A 16,682-nucleotide genomic window follows, 5' to 3' on the forward strand; every position below is an offset into this window, starting at 1 on the left:
TTTGGTTTCTGCAGTCATTTTTGTGAATAAAAGTACATTTAAAAATGTGCCACACTTTATAAGAGTAGTAAGTGGGAAACCTGTTTTATGTCATATGCTTATGACATAAATCTATGAGAAATTTGTCTTAGGACATTATGGCTTGAAGCAAATTTCTGTCATCATCCCCTCATATTCAGGGGAACCATACTTTCCTCTTTTTAAAGATTTTTTTTTTGTTAGCAACTACCTGTTGCTACAGTGTCTTTTATAGAAACACAGCAGATCCAATTACCTTTACAACAAGCAACAATTCCAGGATATAATTTCTTGCATTGCTACTACAATGTGGTTGTTACCATGTAGTATTGGCTATTCCAGTCACATTTTTTCAGCTTTTTAATATGTATCCTTTCCAAAAGACAGCCTAAAGGTCAACAACAGGGCATCACTCTCCTCATTGCTACATAATTAATGGAGACTGTGATACATTCAAGTTTTTTAAATGATAAACACAAAGAATATATTTAGTTGGCAATTGCTTTTATTTGTGTGACTGAAAGTGGATAAAGATATGCCATTTGTTAGTTCACTTATCCCTTAACAGTGTCCTTCAGTTAATTCTCTGTTTCTCAGAGTTTTCCCCCAAACTCATTTCTTCCACTCCTAGAAGGCATGGATCCTTATTTACAAGGGTAAAAACATTTCCTGCCCAAATAAGAGTTTTGAAACTTTTCAGTTCTTTCTATTAGTAGCCTGTCAGAGAAGAAACATTTTCTACCTGGCTGTTCTTGTACAGGATCCTGCAAGACTGCAGTGGCAGGATCACTGCAGGCCTCAGCCATATACTCGCGTACATCCTTTGTTCGCAGGAGCTCCGTTCCAGAACCATCCTCAGAGATGATGAAAAACCTGCACAGCCAAACACACACACGGAGCTCTATGAAGAGAGCAGAACTCCAGCATGATGACATCAAATGTACAAATACAGGCAACCGAACAAAGGGAGCACAAATCCATGAACCTTGTAAAATACTGTGTAGTGAAGAAAAGTAAGTGTTAACCTATGAATGCAATGCAGTTTACCTGGGGACATGCTCGTTATCAGTGACAGGTTTGTTAACATTATCTGCTGCTGAACTCCTGTCCTCCTTCTCATCAGAACCACTGCTGGGAATGCACACATCTGTGCTGCCATCAGCCAGGACCTATAGCAGAAATTATGTGAAATTACTTGAGTTAAAAGATCCTTTTAAAACAGTGACTTGCTGGAGAGCTTTAACATAGCCTAGCCCAGTGAAAGAGATAGAAAAACACATTTCACAATGAGCAACTGGAAACTCCCAGGAAAAAGAAATAAAGAGGAAAACTGAAAAGACAGTAAAACCCCAACAACATTTCTCGAAAGACATGCTGTATCATAAATACTAATATCACACACTGGTATTTAATAAATTCCAAAGGACTGTTACACAAAAATACTCACTCACTGGTCAAGCCAGGTAACTGTAATACTCAAGACAGACATTGATGTATACATACTTAGTGAGCTTCTACAGTATTTTCCTTCTTGAAAACACTATGTGCTTATTAACTAAGGTAACATTAGCATATTCAAACAAGATAACTAATAATGACCTAAAAAGGAATACAAATGCCTTTTTCAAGATACAATTTAAATAAGGGTGATTCAAAGCACAGTCCATTAACTGAATCTGACATACCTAGTTTTTAATCCTCACTTGCAGACCTGATTATTTGCTATAGTACAAATCATGCTAATTAAAGGTGAGCTAAATTGTACACCGTGTGTTCTGTTTCAGTCTCTCTAAAGAGGGATAAGTATATAAAAAGAATATCCATCACATAGTCAAGAAGATATCAGAAACCTGATTCTGGCTACTTTAAATATTACAAGGTTACAATTTGACTTTGAGAGAAGTTTATAATAGAATGTAGAAACTTGTTTTCTTCTGTGTATTTTACCTTGAAAGTATTTCCTTCAGGATCCATCATCTCACAAATAGTGCTGGAAGTGTGTTTCATAACGTATCTCCCTGCTTGTTTCTCTTCTTCCTTGCTGCTGAAATCATAAGCTTCATGGCTGTAAACTGCTGAGCAGTCTTCATCAAAGAAAAGAAAGCCTCCCTTGCTGGGTAAAACCTATGACAGCAAAAAGGGAAGAGGTTCAATCCTCAAAGGTGAAAATTCTAAATTAAAGATACTGTGAAAATGAAGAACAGATACAAATCAAGAGGACAGCTTTCAGACATTCAATATTGAATCATCCAATTTAGAGGAATCAAAGGGGAGAAAGAAGGAATATGAGGTCCTAGAGGTAGGCTGATCTGAGTCTCTGTGATATTTAACTTCAGGAAATTTGAGACTCTGATTTAAATACACTGTACATTTGTGAGTAAGTATCTAAACATTGGCAGAGTATGAAAGAGATAGAGTAATAGGGATTAGTGAAAACTACAGAGAAGGGAGGTAATGAACCTGAGAGCTGCTAATGGCAGGGAACTTGGAACACAAAGATTAAACATCACTGTTACAAACTAAAAATAATTCCCACCTGATATGTTCCCTGTGGCTTTGCTACAATAGATGTCCCATCTCCAAAGACAGTACAACAGGTACCATCCTCCCAATCTGCTACAACAGTAGCAAACTCAGGATGCTCTACTCGCGTACCTTTGCGCTTCTTTGTGATGGCTTCTGAGGGTTCATCTAAAAATTAATGCAGAACAATGAGACAGGAGCACAAGAATCATGGAAATGTCTTAGGATTCAATTTGCTTTTTCTCTCATAGTGCTGGATTTTTATCTTTTCAGTGCAAGACCTTCATAAACTTCATAGCATCCTTTATCACATATTTTTATGTTATGTAAACAATATGCAATCTTTTAAGTTCTGGACTTTGTATTCAATATAGGAACACCCAACAGTAAAAAATATCTGTAACCATCTGTAGCTGGCCAGGAAAGTACACTCTAATGTACCAAGTATGGTACTAACCATAATGATCTGCATATTTGCAATACACAAGTTGGATCACTGAAATTCTTTGTGTCTGTAATACAAACTCTAAAATGTGAAGAAATTCCTATTCAGCGACACAAATCTTGGAAAACAAATGATAACAGGCATGTTAATCTGTTTACTGCCTTTCTATTGAAGAGATAGGTCAGTTCAAGGGATTTTGACTTTTGAAATCCTACAGGGAGATGTCCCTGAACATTTTCTGCTAAATCAATAATGGTCTTTCCCTCCACTGTGTTTGAACAGCCCAGATGCCCACACACTAAATTGTCCCCTTCATTTTAATTAAGGAGAACAGGACTTGTCTTGCAAATGAAGCAGTCATACAGAATACACCACCAGCCAGAAGAGTCACAGATGATCTTTAGCCCAACTTATTTCAGGCAAATACAAGTTTCACTTTTCTTGGCAGGCCATTTTCCACAGGCATATTCAGATATTTAGTACCTCCAAGGCTGGTGAGTCCATGGCTTCACTGGAGAATGTAAGGATGCCTTGGTCCTTTCATACCTCTTCAGTTAAAACTCAAAGCTTCCTTGTTATCATTAGGGCAGGGGAGAGAGGGCAATGAACACACTAAAACCCTGGCACAGTGGTCTCATGGGGAAGGAGGACCATATAGGTACGAAAGAAGGAGATTAAATTACTTGCAAGAGTATAATTTTTGCACTGAATATACTGCTGAAAGAAAGCAAACAAACTAAGCCTAGACTGCACTAGTGGATCTATTATCTAGGCTACTGGTATAAGCCACCTTTAGTATATATTTGGACAACTTTCTGCTTCATAAAGTATTAAGTGCAAGAAAAGTAAGTGCTCCCCTTTAGATATTACCTGTTTCCACACTACCCTCTGGTACAGAAAGGTCTTCACATTTTTCATAAAAAGATGTAATCCTGGTACCATCAGCATGTTCTACTACTTTGTTACCATCTGGCTTTTCAACAATTATCACTTCATCTTCTCGTACAGTCATAATCTGAAAGAAAGAAGGACTACTTATTTATATTGGCCCTGCGATACTTGTGACAGCAGCAACAATATTAGGGATCAGAACTGAAATTCTAAAGAAGCTTGCCTACCACATTGTCATCTACTTGAGAGACAGAGGAACCACATTTTCTTCCAAATCTAAAGCTACTGCATTTCTAACAGTGCAGTAACACAACCTGTAGGATGCTTTAAAAGAATAAATCCTACAACTTATGATTGTTAGCCCTGTCTCTTAGCTTATAGACAGTGCTACAGTAACACCAAAGCAGTTAATACCATTCCATCAGCTGGGTTCGTGGCCTGATACATTAAGAGAGGCTTCAGATCCATTCTTGTGGCACCCTCTGTGCCCACTAGAATGCCTAATGGAGTTGTTGTTATCCAGGTTCCTGCCTTAGGTTGTGTAGAAATGGCCTTTTCAAACTCATCAGACTTCTGAGACGGTAGTGATGTCTTGTCACTGCCTTTTCCTGCAGAAACAAAAAATTTCTGTATCAGACTTGATGTTCTCTAAGGCAAAAAACAAAACCAGTGAAGTTCAGTTTGTGAACATTGCTTTTGACAGAATTGCAAAATGAACTATTTAACAGGCTAGAAGAAAATTACAACTCCTGCTACTCAAAGACATGATCTTGAACTAGGCTTATCTTATGTACTTCCTTACAGAAAAAGTAAATAGCATGCTAATGCCATCAATCCTGTGGTGCATCATAAGAAAAGGATCTCATTATGAAAGGCAACTGGAGAGATCTTACTAGGAATGTTCTAGAGAACTCTTGTCTCCCATATTCAGGAAAAATAGACAAAGTGTATGCAAAAGACAAGTGTAGTCCAGAGAGCAGGCAGAAAGACTTACAGCAATTATCTAGCAAAAAAGCACCCCTGAGGCCAAAAAGAGATGAAACTCTTAACTAGAAATTTGTCAAGAATAAGCAGGGGAGAAGGTGAAAAAGTGATCATAAATAAAGGACAAGAAATAAAGGATATACACTAGTCAGAGATACTGAGAATTCATATTAGAAAATGGTTTGTCAGAGTTGTTCTTCTTTGCAGGTATCTAAAGGAATATCCTAAGAAAAAGGACTGGACTTGACTCAAAAAGTCTCTTATTGAGACACCTTTCTCTTTGGCAGCAATTTTTAGTCACCTATTTCCAATAAATTTTATGTTAATACGACAGGTCAGAATTATTCTGTGTACTAAGTAATACCGACAGTGATCTTGGACTACACTCTGAGGTATGAAGTAAACATTATTTCGTTCTTTCTCAGTCAAAATACAATAAGAATGGCTATATTACCACCAAGCATATGTCCATACAACCAATTGATAATGACCAATAGTAGTTGCCTTGGAATACATGGAGTGAGAAAGAAAAATTTATCCTCTGTGAGAGAAACATTTCTTAATTTAAAGACTAAAAACTGTAAGAAAAAAGTAAGGACTTAACACTACTGTAGTTACAAGGATTTATTTTAAAAAGACCTTGTGCTCACTCTGCTATCAATGAAGTTCTTACACAACCTTTTACTTATTAGAGTCCTACCATGTTAGAAGAAAAATAAATTTGGAGTAGGAGAGAGATGATTTGCTATGAAGGTAACATAGCAGTGTGCAGCAGCTGAGTACAGATAAATTTGCATTTTCACATTGTCAGAATTTTCAGACTAAAGATATATGCTCTTTGTTAAGTATCATCAGCCCTGCTAACTTTATATCTGTCCAAAACACAAGAAATATTACCTTTCTTTGTGCTATTCTCAGATAAATGGTCTGATTCTGGTAAGGGAGATTTCACCTGTATTTCATCTGCAGGTGGGGGTAGGACAGGACCAGAATCAGGGCTATTAATCACCGTGCCATCAGCAAACAGAATCTACAGAAATCAAGGACATACTTGAGGTTAAAATAAATTCAAACACCACAAGAAAGTCTTAAAAAATGTGTCACAAACGTGATAGTCACTAGAATACTGTAGGTGATGAAGAGGAAAAAAGTAAAATCACTCAGAATGAATACAAGAAATAAAGAAGCTATCTTGAAGAGAACTAACAGAACAGACTATTTCAGTTGGAAGGGACCTACAATGATCATCTCGTCCAACTGCCTGACCACTTCAGGGCTGACCAAATTAAAGCATCTTGTCAATGGCATTGATCAAATGTCTCTTAAACGCTGACAACCTTGGGGCATCAACCACCTCTCCAGCAAGCCTGTTCCAGTGTCTGACTATTCTTGTAAAGAAATGTTTCCCAATGTCCGGCCTGAACCTCCCACAGTGCTCCTTTGAGCCATTTCCATGTGTCCTGTCAGTGGATTCCAGCGAGAAGGGATCAGCACCTCCCTCTGCACTTCCCCTGTCAGGGAGCTGCAGAGAGCAGGAGGTTGACCTCAGCACCTGGCTCTCCAAAGCAGACAAGCCCAGAGCCCTCAGCCACTCCTCTCAGGATGCACCGGCCAGCACTTTCAGCAGCTTTGCTGTTCTCTGGACTCACTGCAGGATCTTCCCACCCCTCTGGAGTGGTAGTGCCCAGAGCAGCTCCCAGCACTGCGGGTGAGGCCGCAGCAGCGCTGAGCACGGAGGGTGATGGATGATCCCCCCTGTGCCCGGCTGTGCTCTGTGTTTGATGCCCCCAGGACACGGTTCCTGCCCTCTGGGCTATGCCCTGCTGGCTCTCACTGAGCTGCTGCTGCCCCAGCACCCCCAGGGCCCTCCCTGCAGGGTGCTCTTCAGACTCTCCTGTCACAGTTTGTACTTGTGCCTGGCATTACTCTGTCCTATTCTGTAGAATCCAGGAGTTGGTTTTGTTAAATTTCATCCCATTTGTCACTGCCAGAAGGAGTGCTATTTGCTGCAGTCTGTGGATCTAATTAATGGGGACTCTTCTAATAACAAAAAGCGTTATAAAAACAAACAGTAAAGATTATTCTTTGACTAAATGGTCATAGGTTAATGACTTTTTTTTTGGTAGCAGAGATAATGCATAATATGTATTGACATATTGACCTGTACTGAAATATTACACATGTCTAGGAGTGCTGTGAACTTTTTTGGCCATTATGATATTCAACAAAAAGAAGTCTTGGTTACTCATCAAATTATATCTGGTTTCTGAGATCCATTACGCTCATCTCTTGATATGCATGTTCTCTGTGTGTCTAGATAAACTCTAGAATTACTCCAAACATCCCTAAATTAATTTATAAATACAGTAAAATGTAGAAAAGAAATGGACAACATATAGAAACAACTCTTGAAATTGTTACTGTAAGGAATAATTTATTTCTTCTTTTTTGAATGCTGTTCATATGCAATAAATTTCTGATGACTCATAGACATTAAGTTAATACAAAGAAGGATGCACTCATCATCTGTTTAAGCAAAGACTAATGCAAAATCATTTTAGGCACATAAGATCTACAGTTTTTCTCTCAGGAAATAGTATGTTGTGAATATATAGACATACAGCAGCTATTTCTGAAATGGACATATTTCTCAGGAATCCTGGCAAAATGTTTTAACATCTAGTGTGATGAATAAATGTAAAGAACTTACACTAGGCATTGTGATCTCCTTAGACAGGAAAAAGAAATTCAGGAAATAAGGAATTATTTTGACAGATTCTGAGTCAAATTAGATGGTACCTCTTTCTTCTGTTTGCTAACTACATGTAGAGTCTTAGAGTTTAAAAAAAAAGTTGCTTGTGGATTGATTATAAAATTTGCAAAGATAGCTTATAGCACCTAAACTAACAAAATTCTACACAATAAAAATATGTGTAACCAAAGCAGGTACTTAGGAATATACAGACGTTTCCCCTGAAAATTTAGGGTATGTAAATGTGTCTACAGGAGCTCATGTCTTTTCTGGATCCCATATGAGTGTTTAAACTGAAAAAAATTACATTAATGCTTTCATATTGCCAAAAATACTCAAAGCTGAACTAATCCACACTTCAGAAGTTTAAGTTTAGGAATGCACTTCTCTGAACCATATTCAGCTATTTCCTAATAACAAAATTGCCTAAAACCTTTTAGTGCCTGAAATTTTCATACTTAAATCTCGCTAAGTTCTGACTCTGAACAAAGCCAAGAGTACTTTAGTCTTGACATGGCTGCATAATTCAGTATTACTTAACTCCGTCATCTACAAACTGGACACTTCTCAATCTCAGTAGACAAAAACAAGTTTAAGGGTAATCACTTTCCATTTCATTGAATCATACTAAATTGCAGTGCTTGCAATGAATTCTACCAAACATACCTGGGTAGATCCATCCATCAGGTGCTTTATGACAGTTCCTTGACTAGTGATGACTCTTGACACCTCTTGTTCTTTTTGCCTCGCTGGAGGTGAATAAAGATGACAGTCCTTTACCTTTTGGGGATAACTCTGTCTAACCATAATTTCCAGAGCAGGCTGCTTAGCCTGTTTACTTTGGGTGTCTTCCTGCTTGATTTCACTTTCTGTAACCTGATGTTCCTCCTCTCCACTTGGCATAACCTCTTCCTTCCCTCCACTTGGCATAACCTTTTCCTTCTCTTCCTCATCTGCTTTGCCGTTACTTTCCTCTACTGTCTCTTTCTTTGCTTCAGTGGCAGCGGCTTCACCTTTCAAATATGAAAACAAACTTTGAATTACTTAGTACTGCATAGCACACATTCAAACAGTGCTACACAGCCAGCACCACGATGTCGACAGAAGATGTGCAACTCTAGGTGAGACTAACCCTCCTTGGCTGAATTTGTAATCCACAGAGTAAAAGACAGACCCTGATTCCAGTGCAAAGTTCAAAACAGTCACCTACTCAGAAACTCTGCATCCTCTTGTGAAGGTGGCTGTCTTTCCAAATGAAAACAAGGGGAATGTGACGATGGATTTCTTATGGATGCTAAACTTTTGGAAGACTAACATCATATGATAGGAATTCCCTAACTGCCCATAAAGGTGAAAAAAACCCCAACTGAGTTTCACCAAGTTTGAATTTGTAGAGAAACCCAAGTAATATATTCTGTCTGCTTGAGCAAGTAAATTTCTTAGATTAAATGATGGCAGTGTTTTGAGTATGCTAAGGGATACAATTATGGTAATTTTATTGAGAGACTCAATGTAAGTGTCTGTAATTGCTCGCTCTGTTCACCTCAACTACTCAGCATTTCAACTTATGCTTCCTGCCAAACTATGTATGTTTGAGAACACTCTCCATGTTCATTACTTCATACCAGATTAATCAGAGCACATTTACTGAGCTGTACAAATTTGTTGTACATAGGTATTAAATGACATCTGTACATGGCTGTTTTTAGAATTAACTAGACGACAAAAAATTTCACATTTCTCTGATTCAAAACCTAACAGCGTGACTAAAAAACTCCAAGATTTAGTACAGTTTAGAACATGCAAAGATGAATCTAACAGTAATTTTCAAAAACACTGCAGAAAATAATTATTGCAGAATATTTGTCAGGCACAGAAGCTTTAAAGTATCCATATACCCTATCAGTCTTCTAAAGGAAATCCAATGATAAGGGCAGAAAGGCTTATTCTGGGTGTTTTCTCTCTATGTACTGGATGGCATAAACCAAAGGACTTCTGTGAAATAATTCCTGTTTGAAACTGATTACATCTTTTAGAAAAGCAACAACAAAAAAAACCCCCCTGATTGTAAAACCAGCAGCAGAGACTCCATCAAGCCTTGGTTAGTTTTGTTAATAATCCTTACCATTTATGAGTGTAACATTTTTACCAAATGAGTACAACTTAAACCTAGTACAAAGTCCTAGTTTTCAGTTTCAAGCCCCTGAAAATTGTAATAACTTTGTATACCTGTGTTTACCACCTATCACCAATTTTTTGTTTTCTTGTACTTCCAGGCTGACACTAGTCACTCCTTTGACCTTTTCTTTGGTACTTAAATGGAATTCTCTGGTGAAAAGAGCTTATTATAAGATACATCTTCTGATGCTTTAATCATTCTAGCGATTCTTCCCTGAATCTTTCAAATTATGAACATTTTGTCTTGGGGGTTTAAGTACATATGCTTTCAAAGGAAGTGCAGACATGGGTAATGTAACCATCTTCCTGCTATCGCTCAAGATTCCTCTATATATATGTATTTATTTATTGAATTTGCTTGTTTTTCTTTAGTATTCCAATCTATGTGCATATTCAAATGATTATCCAACATGACTCTCAAGGGCTTTTTAGGGTTGCTACTTCCTTCCCCTCAATCTTTTATGTTCAACAACTTGTGATTCTAGATTTCATATTTGTTTGAATAAAATCATATTATTCATGTTGCAAATACTATGAAATAGACATTATGACAGCCTTAGCATTCTGACATGTTGAAAACATTAGAGTTTAACATCTAAACCCATCAATGAAGAAACAATTTTCTTCTGTAGTCTTTGCTTCTCTGAAATTCCTTACTTTGCAGTGTTTCAGAAAACTAACCTTGAAACCTTTCACTGAGGAAAGTTAGTACAAGTCCGTTGGGACAGGAGACATTCAAACTCGGAAAAGCAGGAGCATCTGACACCTCTTGTGCTTGGGGAACTGGTTCTTGCATTTCTACCTACAGAATGAAAAATTAATTAGGTTCTAGTCCACATTTTAAAATAATAAAGAAAATTGAAAGTACAGTTTTAGTGTGTATAGATTCCGTTTTAACAGTGGTTTGTTTCTTTTTTTAGTGCTGTCTACCACTCATATTTAACATTTTCAGAGTTTATGGATTCAGAAGTGGAAATATTAGTTATTTTCTTTGATAATGCTATCTTTCATTCACCTTGAAGAATCATCCCCTCAAAAACCTATGTAACAATGGACTACACTATGCCAGTAGTCATAAGATGAAAAAAGTTTTGGGTTGCAGACATAGGTTACAGAGAGAACTTGTCCTGTTATTATTCCATATTCTTGCTTTTTAGGAGGAGAAATACAGGGGGGAAATGGCAGATGTTTTGTCATCTGTTTTTCAACATTAAAGATGCTGTATATTTTACAGTTAATTTACATAGTATTACTGGTAATTAAGGCTACTCTCAATACTCTAAGATTGTAGTAACAGCATCATGAGGTAGAAGTCACAGAATAGGGCAGAAGTAACCCTCAGTTGTCATCTAATGCTCCTTGTCTAATGGTAAAAACAGTAATCAAGTATAACTGCACCATTAGTGAAAAACTCTAATGTAAGGTATTCTAAAAATTTCCAGGACTGGAGGTTTCCTGGTAAACTGTTCCAGGGCTTTACCTTGCTTAGCCTTACTGACATTTTCCCAGAGACTGACCTGAATCACTACTGCAGAAAATCAGTTTACTTCTAAATATCTCTAATGATACAAGCTCACATAATAGATGATGGTTATTTTTAGGTCTTTACAGAAGGCTATTCTGTCTCTCAACTCAATATCAAAGAAACCCAAACTAATTATTTTAAATCTTTCCCTCTGGTTAAGTTTTCAAGACCTGTAAGCTTTCTTCATGCTTTCCTTAAAATTTTCAGGGTGGCTCATGTTTTTCTCGCAGTGCAGTATTCACAACTGGACACAATACTACAACTGAGACTCTACCTGCCCTAAAAGAAAAATTACTTCACATATTTAGCAGGCTATACTCCTCTGCATTTACATCTCAGTGGTCTTTGCCCTTCTCACAGGAAGATGGCATTGTTGACTTACGGATAGCTTCTGATCCATGGCAACTCTCAGACCTTTCTCTATAGAACTGTTACTGACACAATTGTTATCCATTCTCTAGATATATACAGATTATTTATATGTAATTGTAGAACCTACCTCTTATTCCTACTGAATTCCATCCTATTTTACAGACCATGTCCATGTGAATTTGTTAAATCCGATTTGGATTCTAATCCTGTTCTCCAAAATACTTGCAGACTCAAACAGACAGGTGCTGTATGCACTAATAGGGATACTCTCTATGCAAAGTAATTCCAAACCAAGTAGCTAAAAACCTTTTGGTTTAGAAGTCATCCTGACAGATTTTTAATTATAGGGCTATTTTTCTATAGGGTTCATTTGTGCCCTACAATTGCTGTATGTTATGCTGAGTGCTGTTTGGCAACTCCCTACACCACTTTCCATGATGAAATCAGGTAAAGAGCCCTTTTTGTGGATATGCACAGAACAGCCACAGTGTTACCTCAACCACAAGGTACTAAAAACTACTTCAGAAGAGAAATTCAGAATTCAAAAGATTTCCAAAAGATTTCCAAAGATTGATTCATACTTTCCAAAGACCTGTACTATGATAGAAGTGCTTCAGTTAAAGGCTAAAGTAACTTCCTCAAATTGCTAGTTCCTGGCTTGTTATGAGCTTAAAAGACCAAATTACAGAGCAAGGTACTGCAAAACTGTCTTCACTAAATTGCTGGTTGGTTAGACTTTTGAATATGGGTTTTGGAAAGACCAAAGAAATTCTACTTGGTTAAACTAAAAATTTAGCAGTTCTTTTAACTGAGATATTAATAATCATAGAATGGTTCAGGTTGGAAGGGACCTTAAAGATTGTTGAGATCCAACCCCCTTCCATGGACAGGGACAGTATCCACTAGACCAGGGTGATCAAAGCCCCATCCAACCTGGCCTTCAACACTCCCAAGGATGGGGCATCCACAGCTTCTCGGGGCATCTGTTCCAGTGCCTCAATCACTTTCACAGTAAAGAATTTCTCCCTAATATTTAATCTTAATCTTTCAGTTTAAAGCCATTTCCCCTTGTCCTGTCACTACAAGCTCTGGTAAAAAGTTCCCCTCCAGCTCTCTTGTAGCCTCACTTAGGTACTGGAAAGCATGCTCTAAGGTCTTCCTGCAGCATTTTCTTCTCCAGGCTGAACAACCCCAATGGTTTCAGTTTGTCTTTGCAGGGAAGGTGCTCCAGCCCCCTGATCACCTGCAGTGTAACAGCTGTAACTGTAAAGCCAAAATTGACAAAAGAATGTGGGCCATGGCAGACTCACTGCTTTACATCACGGAGCCATAAAGAATAAGTTTATTAACAGCTGCCAGTATGTACATATGAGAACAACTGAAAGAATAAAACATATCCTTAGGAGCACCACAAATTGTTAGGAGTTTGTAAAGGCACAGCTTAAAGCCCTCTGAGAAGAATATATGTTCCTTTTACAGAAGTTCATGCTTTTGAATCTTTGTTTTGTTTCTTTGGTTTGGATATTGTCTCTGCTCTCACCTTTTGTTCTTCTTTCTGTACCGCGTTATCAGGTGGTGAAGGGGCTAGTTTGCGACGGCTTCCTTTGGTAGAAGCTTTTCCTGATTTTCCTCTGTCAAGCTTATCTTTTTTTCCCTGAGATGGTGTAACAACAGAAACTGTTGGAACTACCGTCGGAAGATGAACAGAAGGGATGTTCAGAATTCTTTCTAAGACAAGAGCTGCTTCATCATCTAAGGAAGGAAAAGCAAGATTTTCAATGTAATTAAGCTTCATAAATGTAGATGGCCATGTTTTTTTAAAAAAGATTTTGTTCACTGAATTTTACCTTAAAAATAATAACCACAGTGGGGAAGTTTGTTATTTCAGATAGAGGGACTGTATATATAAGAGTACTTAGAAAATCTTTTCACAGACTGACAACTTATTAGCCCAAAAGACATCTTGAAACTATGGCTTCCCACAAGTTGTCACTTAGTTGTCACCTCAAAAATAAAAAAAATATAATTTCAAAATTATTTTTTACTTCCAGAATACTTAGAAGTGGAGAGATTCGGAATCTAGTATCTGGTAAATGATCACTGTGTTCTGCTTTATCATGGACTGATCCAGCATAGGCAGACTTGACAAATTTTGTACTACATATTCTATTTTGCTATAGTTCTTCAGAAAGATTCTAACGATCTAGACTTGATAAGGCTCTTGCAATTCTTCAAGCCAAGCATTAGGACAGCCTTCTAGGCATGTCAACAGGAAGGATTCATGTTGCCTTTCAAAACAATTTCTTTAAAATAAAAGAAATACAAATTTACATTTTCTGTAATTATTTCAACAAACTGACACTTCATTTTCATAGAAATTTCACCCATGCCTTTATTTTGGTTGCCCCCCAAAATAAGAATATGGTGTCTGAGGGTAACAATGGAAAACAGTGGATTGTCAAGACTGAGATAAAGTGACTTTAGAAATCTTGAGAGAGATGTAAAATTCCAGATACATACATTCACATGTCTAGGACTTGAAATTGTACTCTCATGATTTTGTCAAAATATAAAGAGCAAGTGCAGAGGTTCTATAGTATCCAGAATCAAAAGCCCTGTAGGTGCTTAAGCAGTCATAAAGAGACAAGGAGATTATTTCTAACAAAAATGTAAGGTGATTGGAAATTAACCTTTGATAATGCTGGAGAAGACAAAGAATAATTCAAAACTTGAAGAAATATTAACATCTGCTCCGCAAAAGAAAAAAAAGTTGCATAAAGCTGAAAAACATCTTGAGACCTTTTGTCACCTTAGCTTGCCTAAAAGAAAGATGAAATAGATAAAGTATGAAAAACAGTAAGAAAAATGAGAATTAGAGAGCTTCCAGAAAACTATTTCAGTACTGCTTGAAAAAAAGGTAATTTGCACACAATTTAACTGATCAGTGGAGAGAAACTGCACATTTCATGTTATACCATTCTGCATTAGGGATGGATGGCATATGAGAATCATCTAAGGGATTATTTCTGGTCAGAATTATTCTGAGCACTTGGAATACAACGACCCATGGGGGTTTGGCATAAGCAATGATCATAGAAAAACTGCAAGCAATGAAAGAATGACAGTTTGCAGCGCTCTAAAGCCCAACATGGCAAGGATTATTCTAATGCAGAATAGGATGATTATGTGCATGTGAAAAAACATAAACATCACAGCTGACATGTAGGTGTTTAATCAGACATGTCTCTCTTTTATGCCAAAATCCAAGTTTTTGCAGGCCACTATTGTGAATGCTTTTTTGACCCAAGTCTAAGCAGTCTATTTTTTTAGTAATTAATTTGTAAAATATATTTGAACAATTAAAACTGAGTGTAGAGTTGAATGGTTTACCACAGTCCACACAAAGATGCATTCAATTAAATGTTTTCATATTTTAAGAGCTGAAAAATGCTGGAATTATTTTCTGATCAGAGAAGGATTTCACTTTTATCCATAAGACGGTTTCAGTGGCCTTCAAATGTAATGGAAAAAAAAGCTCTTGGTAAAAGCAGACGCTGTTTTCACTGTGGTTTTCTGAAGCAATTGCTTCCAGTTGGTGAATGTGTTTATTGAAAGGCTCAGAGAAATCCCTCATTATGTCTGCACAACTGTAACCTAAAGTCCAACTCCTAAAGTAAAATGAAAACTCCAGAATCACCTATATAAGTTTACAAAAATATTATTTCTTGGAAAACCAAGAAGACTCCACAGCAAATCACATTTTCTTTGGCTCAAATTAATTGGCTGATTTTGCTGGGCTACTTAATAACAATACTTGCACTGCTCTGTTTTCACAGTAAGCAGAAAAACTTGGAGACCTCCCTCCATTTTGAAAATTGAATCAGAATATTCTTGACAATGTAATCTCACTTTGAGCCTTGCTGAAAATTCTCTACCATGTAGTAACAGCTGCTGAGAAAGGAAGAATTGCATGCAACAAATTATTGGGTTAAGGAGTATATGAAGGGGGAAAAAAGGAAAAAAATTCCCCCTATGGTTCTCAAATATCCTCTTCTATTTGCTTACTTTACCTGCCTCCCCTGTAGGTCCATAATAGCTCAGAGACAGCTGGATTCCATTTTCCAAGGTGGCTGAAAAAGATCCAAACTTGCTCACAGCTTTCTTTTTATTTTTCAATTCTTCTAAAAAAAAAAAAAAGTAATTAATTTTAAGGACAGCAACACATATCAGAACCACCTGACCTGTAAACCAATGGCTGGTGTGAGAAGTGGGGTTGGTGTGAGAACCTTAGTGAGGATGACTAGCCTAAATAGACTAAATGGAGCAGGGAAAACCAGCATTCCATTCTTAGGGTACAATATGATAGTCAGTTTTGTGCAATACACCTGTGGTTTTTAGCCAGAAATAGCATTCTAATTAGTTAGATGTGTAAAAACAGGTTTAACAGCAACAACTAATGTAAAGTCTTATGGAATTTAGGCAGTTCAGGAGTTATGAGTCCTTGTTTCTTGGCTGATAAGAATGTTAAACTGCCCATTTCTCTTGCATGTGGCCTATGCACTAATAAAAATCACTGTCCCTCGCATGCTGTCACAAGGACAGGAGCTGAACTTCAATTATCCCTGAGGTTCTCTTCCCTCCCCTCAGGATATTCTATGATTCTATGTATGTACTTTGAGGAGAAAGTAAAAGAAAGGACAAAAAAGTTGCAAAATTAGATCCAAAGACAGGTCTGGGATTTGTAAAAGTGGATCAGGAGTCAAACTCACATAGAGGGGCAGATCAAGGTGTCAGGTGATGAATATGGCATGGTGAAAACCACATGAACTAGGCAAGATACACCTCCCAGACACTGGATCCTACCTTGCCTCTACTTGCCTCTACTTCAGCTGCTGCTGCCTTAAAGAAATGTTCTATTGGTAAGAGAAAAACTTGGGATTTCCCATATGGGCAACATATGGGAAATATGATATAAGGGCGAGGAGTAGCAGAGA

General features: G+C 37.4%; 1 protein-coding gene across 1 annotated transcript in view; it reads right to left on the reverse strand.

The window, feature by feature from the left end:
- Window positions 1-16,682, reverse strand: part of SPAG17 (sperm associated antigen 17) — an 86,681-nt gene that overhangs the window by 14,548 nt on the left and 55,451 nt on the right. The window contains exons 23-33 of the mRNA XM_064702783.1: window positions 15,759-15,869; window positions 13,229-13,440; window positions 10,473-10,593; window positions 8,280-8,626; window positions 5,759-5,891; window positions 4,292-4,485; window positions 3,857-4,001; window positions 2,555-2,709; window positions 1,966-2,142; window positions 1,066-1,187; window positions 761-891 (exon numbers count right to left, since the gene is read on the reverse strand). Of these exons, the coding sequence (XP_064558853.1) occupies window positions 761-891; window positions 1,066-1,187; window positions 1,966-2,142; window positions 2,555-2,709; window positions 3,857-4,001; window positions 4,292-4,485; window positions 5,759-5,891; window positions 8,280-8,626; window positions 10,473-10,593; window positions 13,229-13,440; window positions 15,759-15,869 (1,848 nt within the window). The remainder of the gene's footprint in view (window positions 1-760; window positions 892-1,065; window positions 1,188-1,965; window positions 2,143-2,554; window positions 2,710-3,856; window positions 4,002-4,291; window positions 4,486-5,758; window positions 5,892-8,279; window positions 8,627-10,472; window positions 10,594-13,228; window positions 13,441-15,758; window positions 15,870-16,682) is intronic.

Source organism: Zonotrichia leucophrys, chromosome 1, assembly GCF_028769735.1.
Source record: "Zonotrichia leucophrys gambelii isolate GWCS_2022_RI chromosome 1, RI_Zleu_2.0, whole genome shotgun sequence".
In the NCBI taxonomy this organism is placed as follows: Eukaryota; Metazoa; Chordata; class Aves; order Passeriformes; family Passerellidae; genus Zonotrichia; species Zonotrichia leucophrys.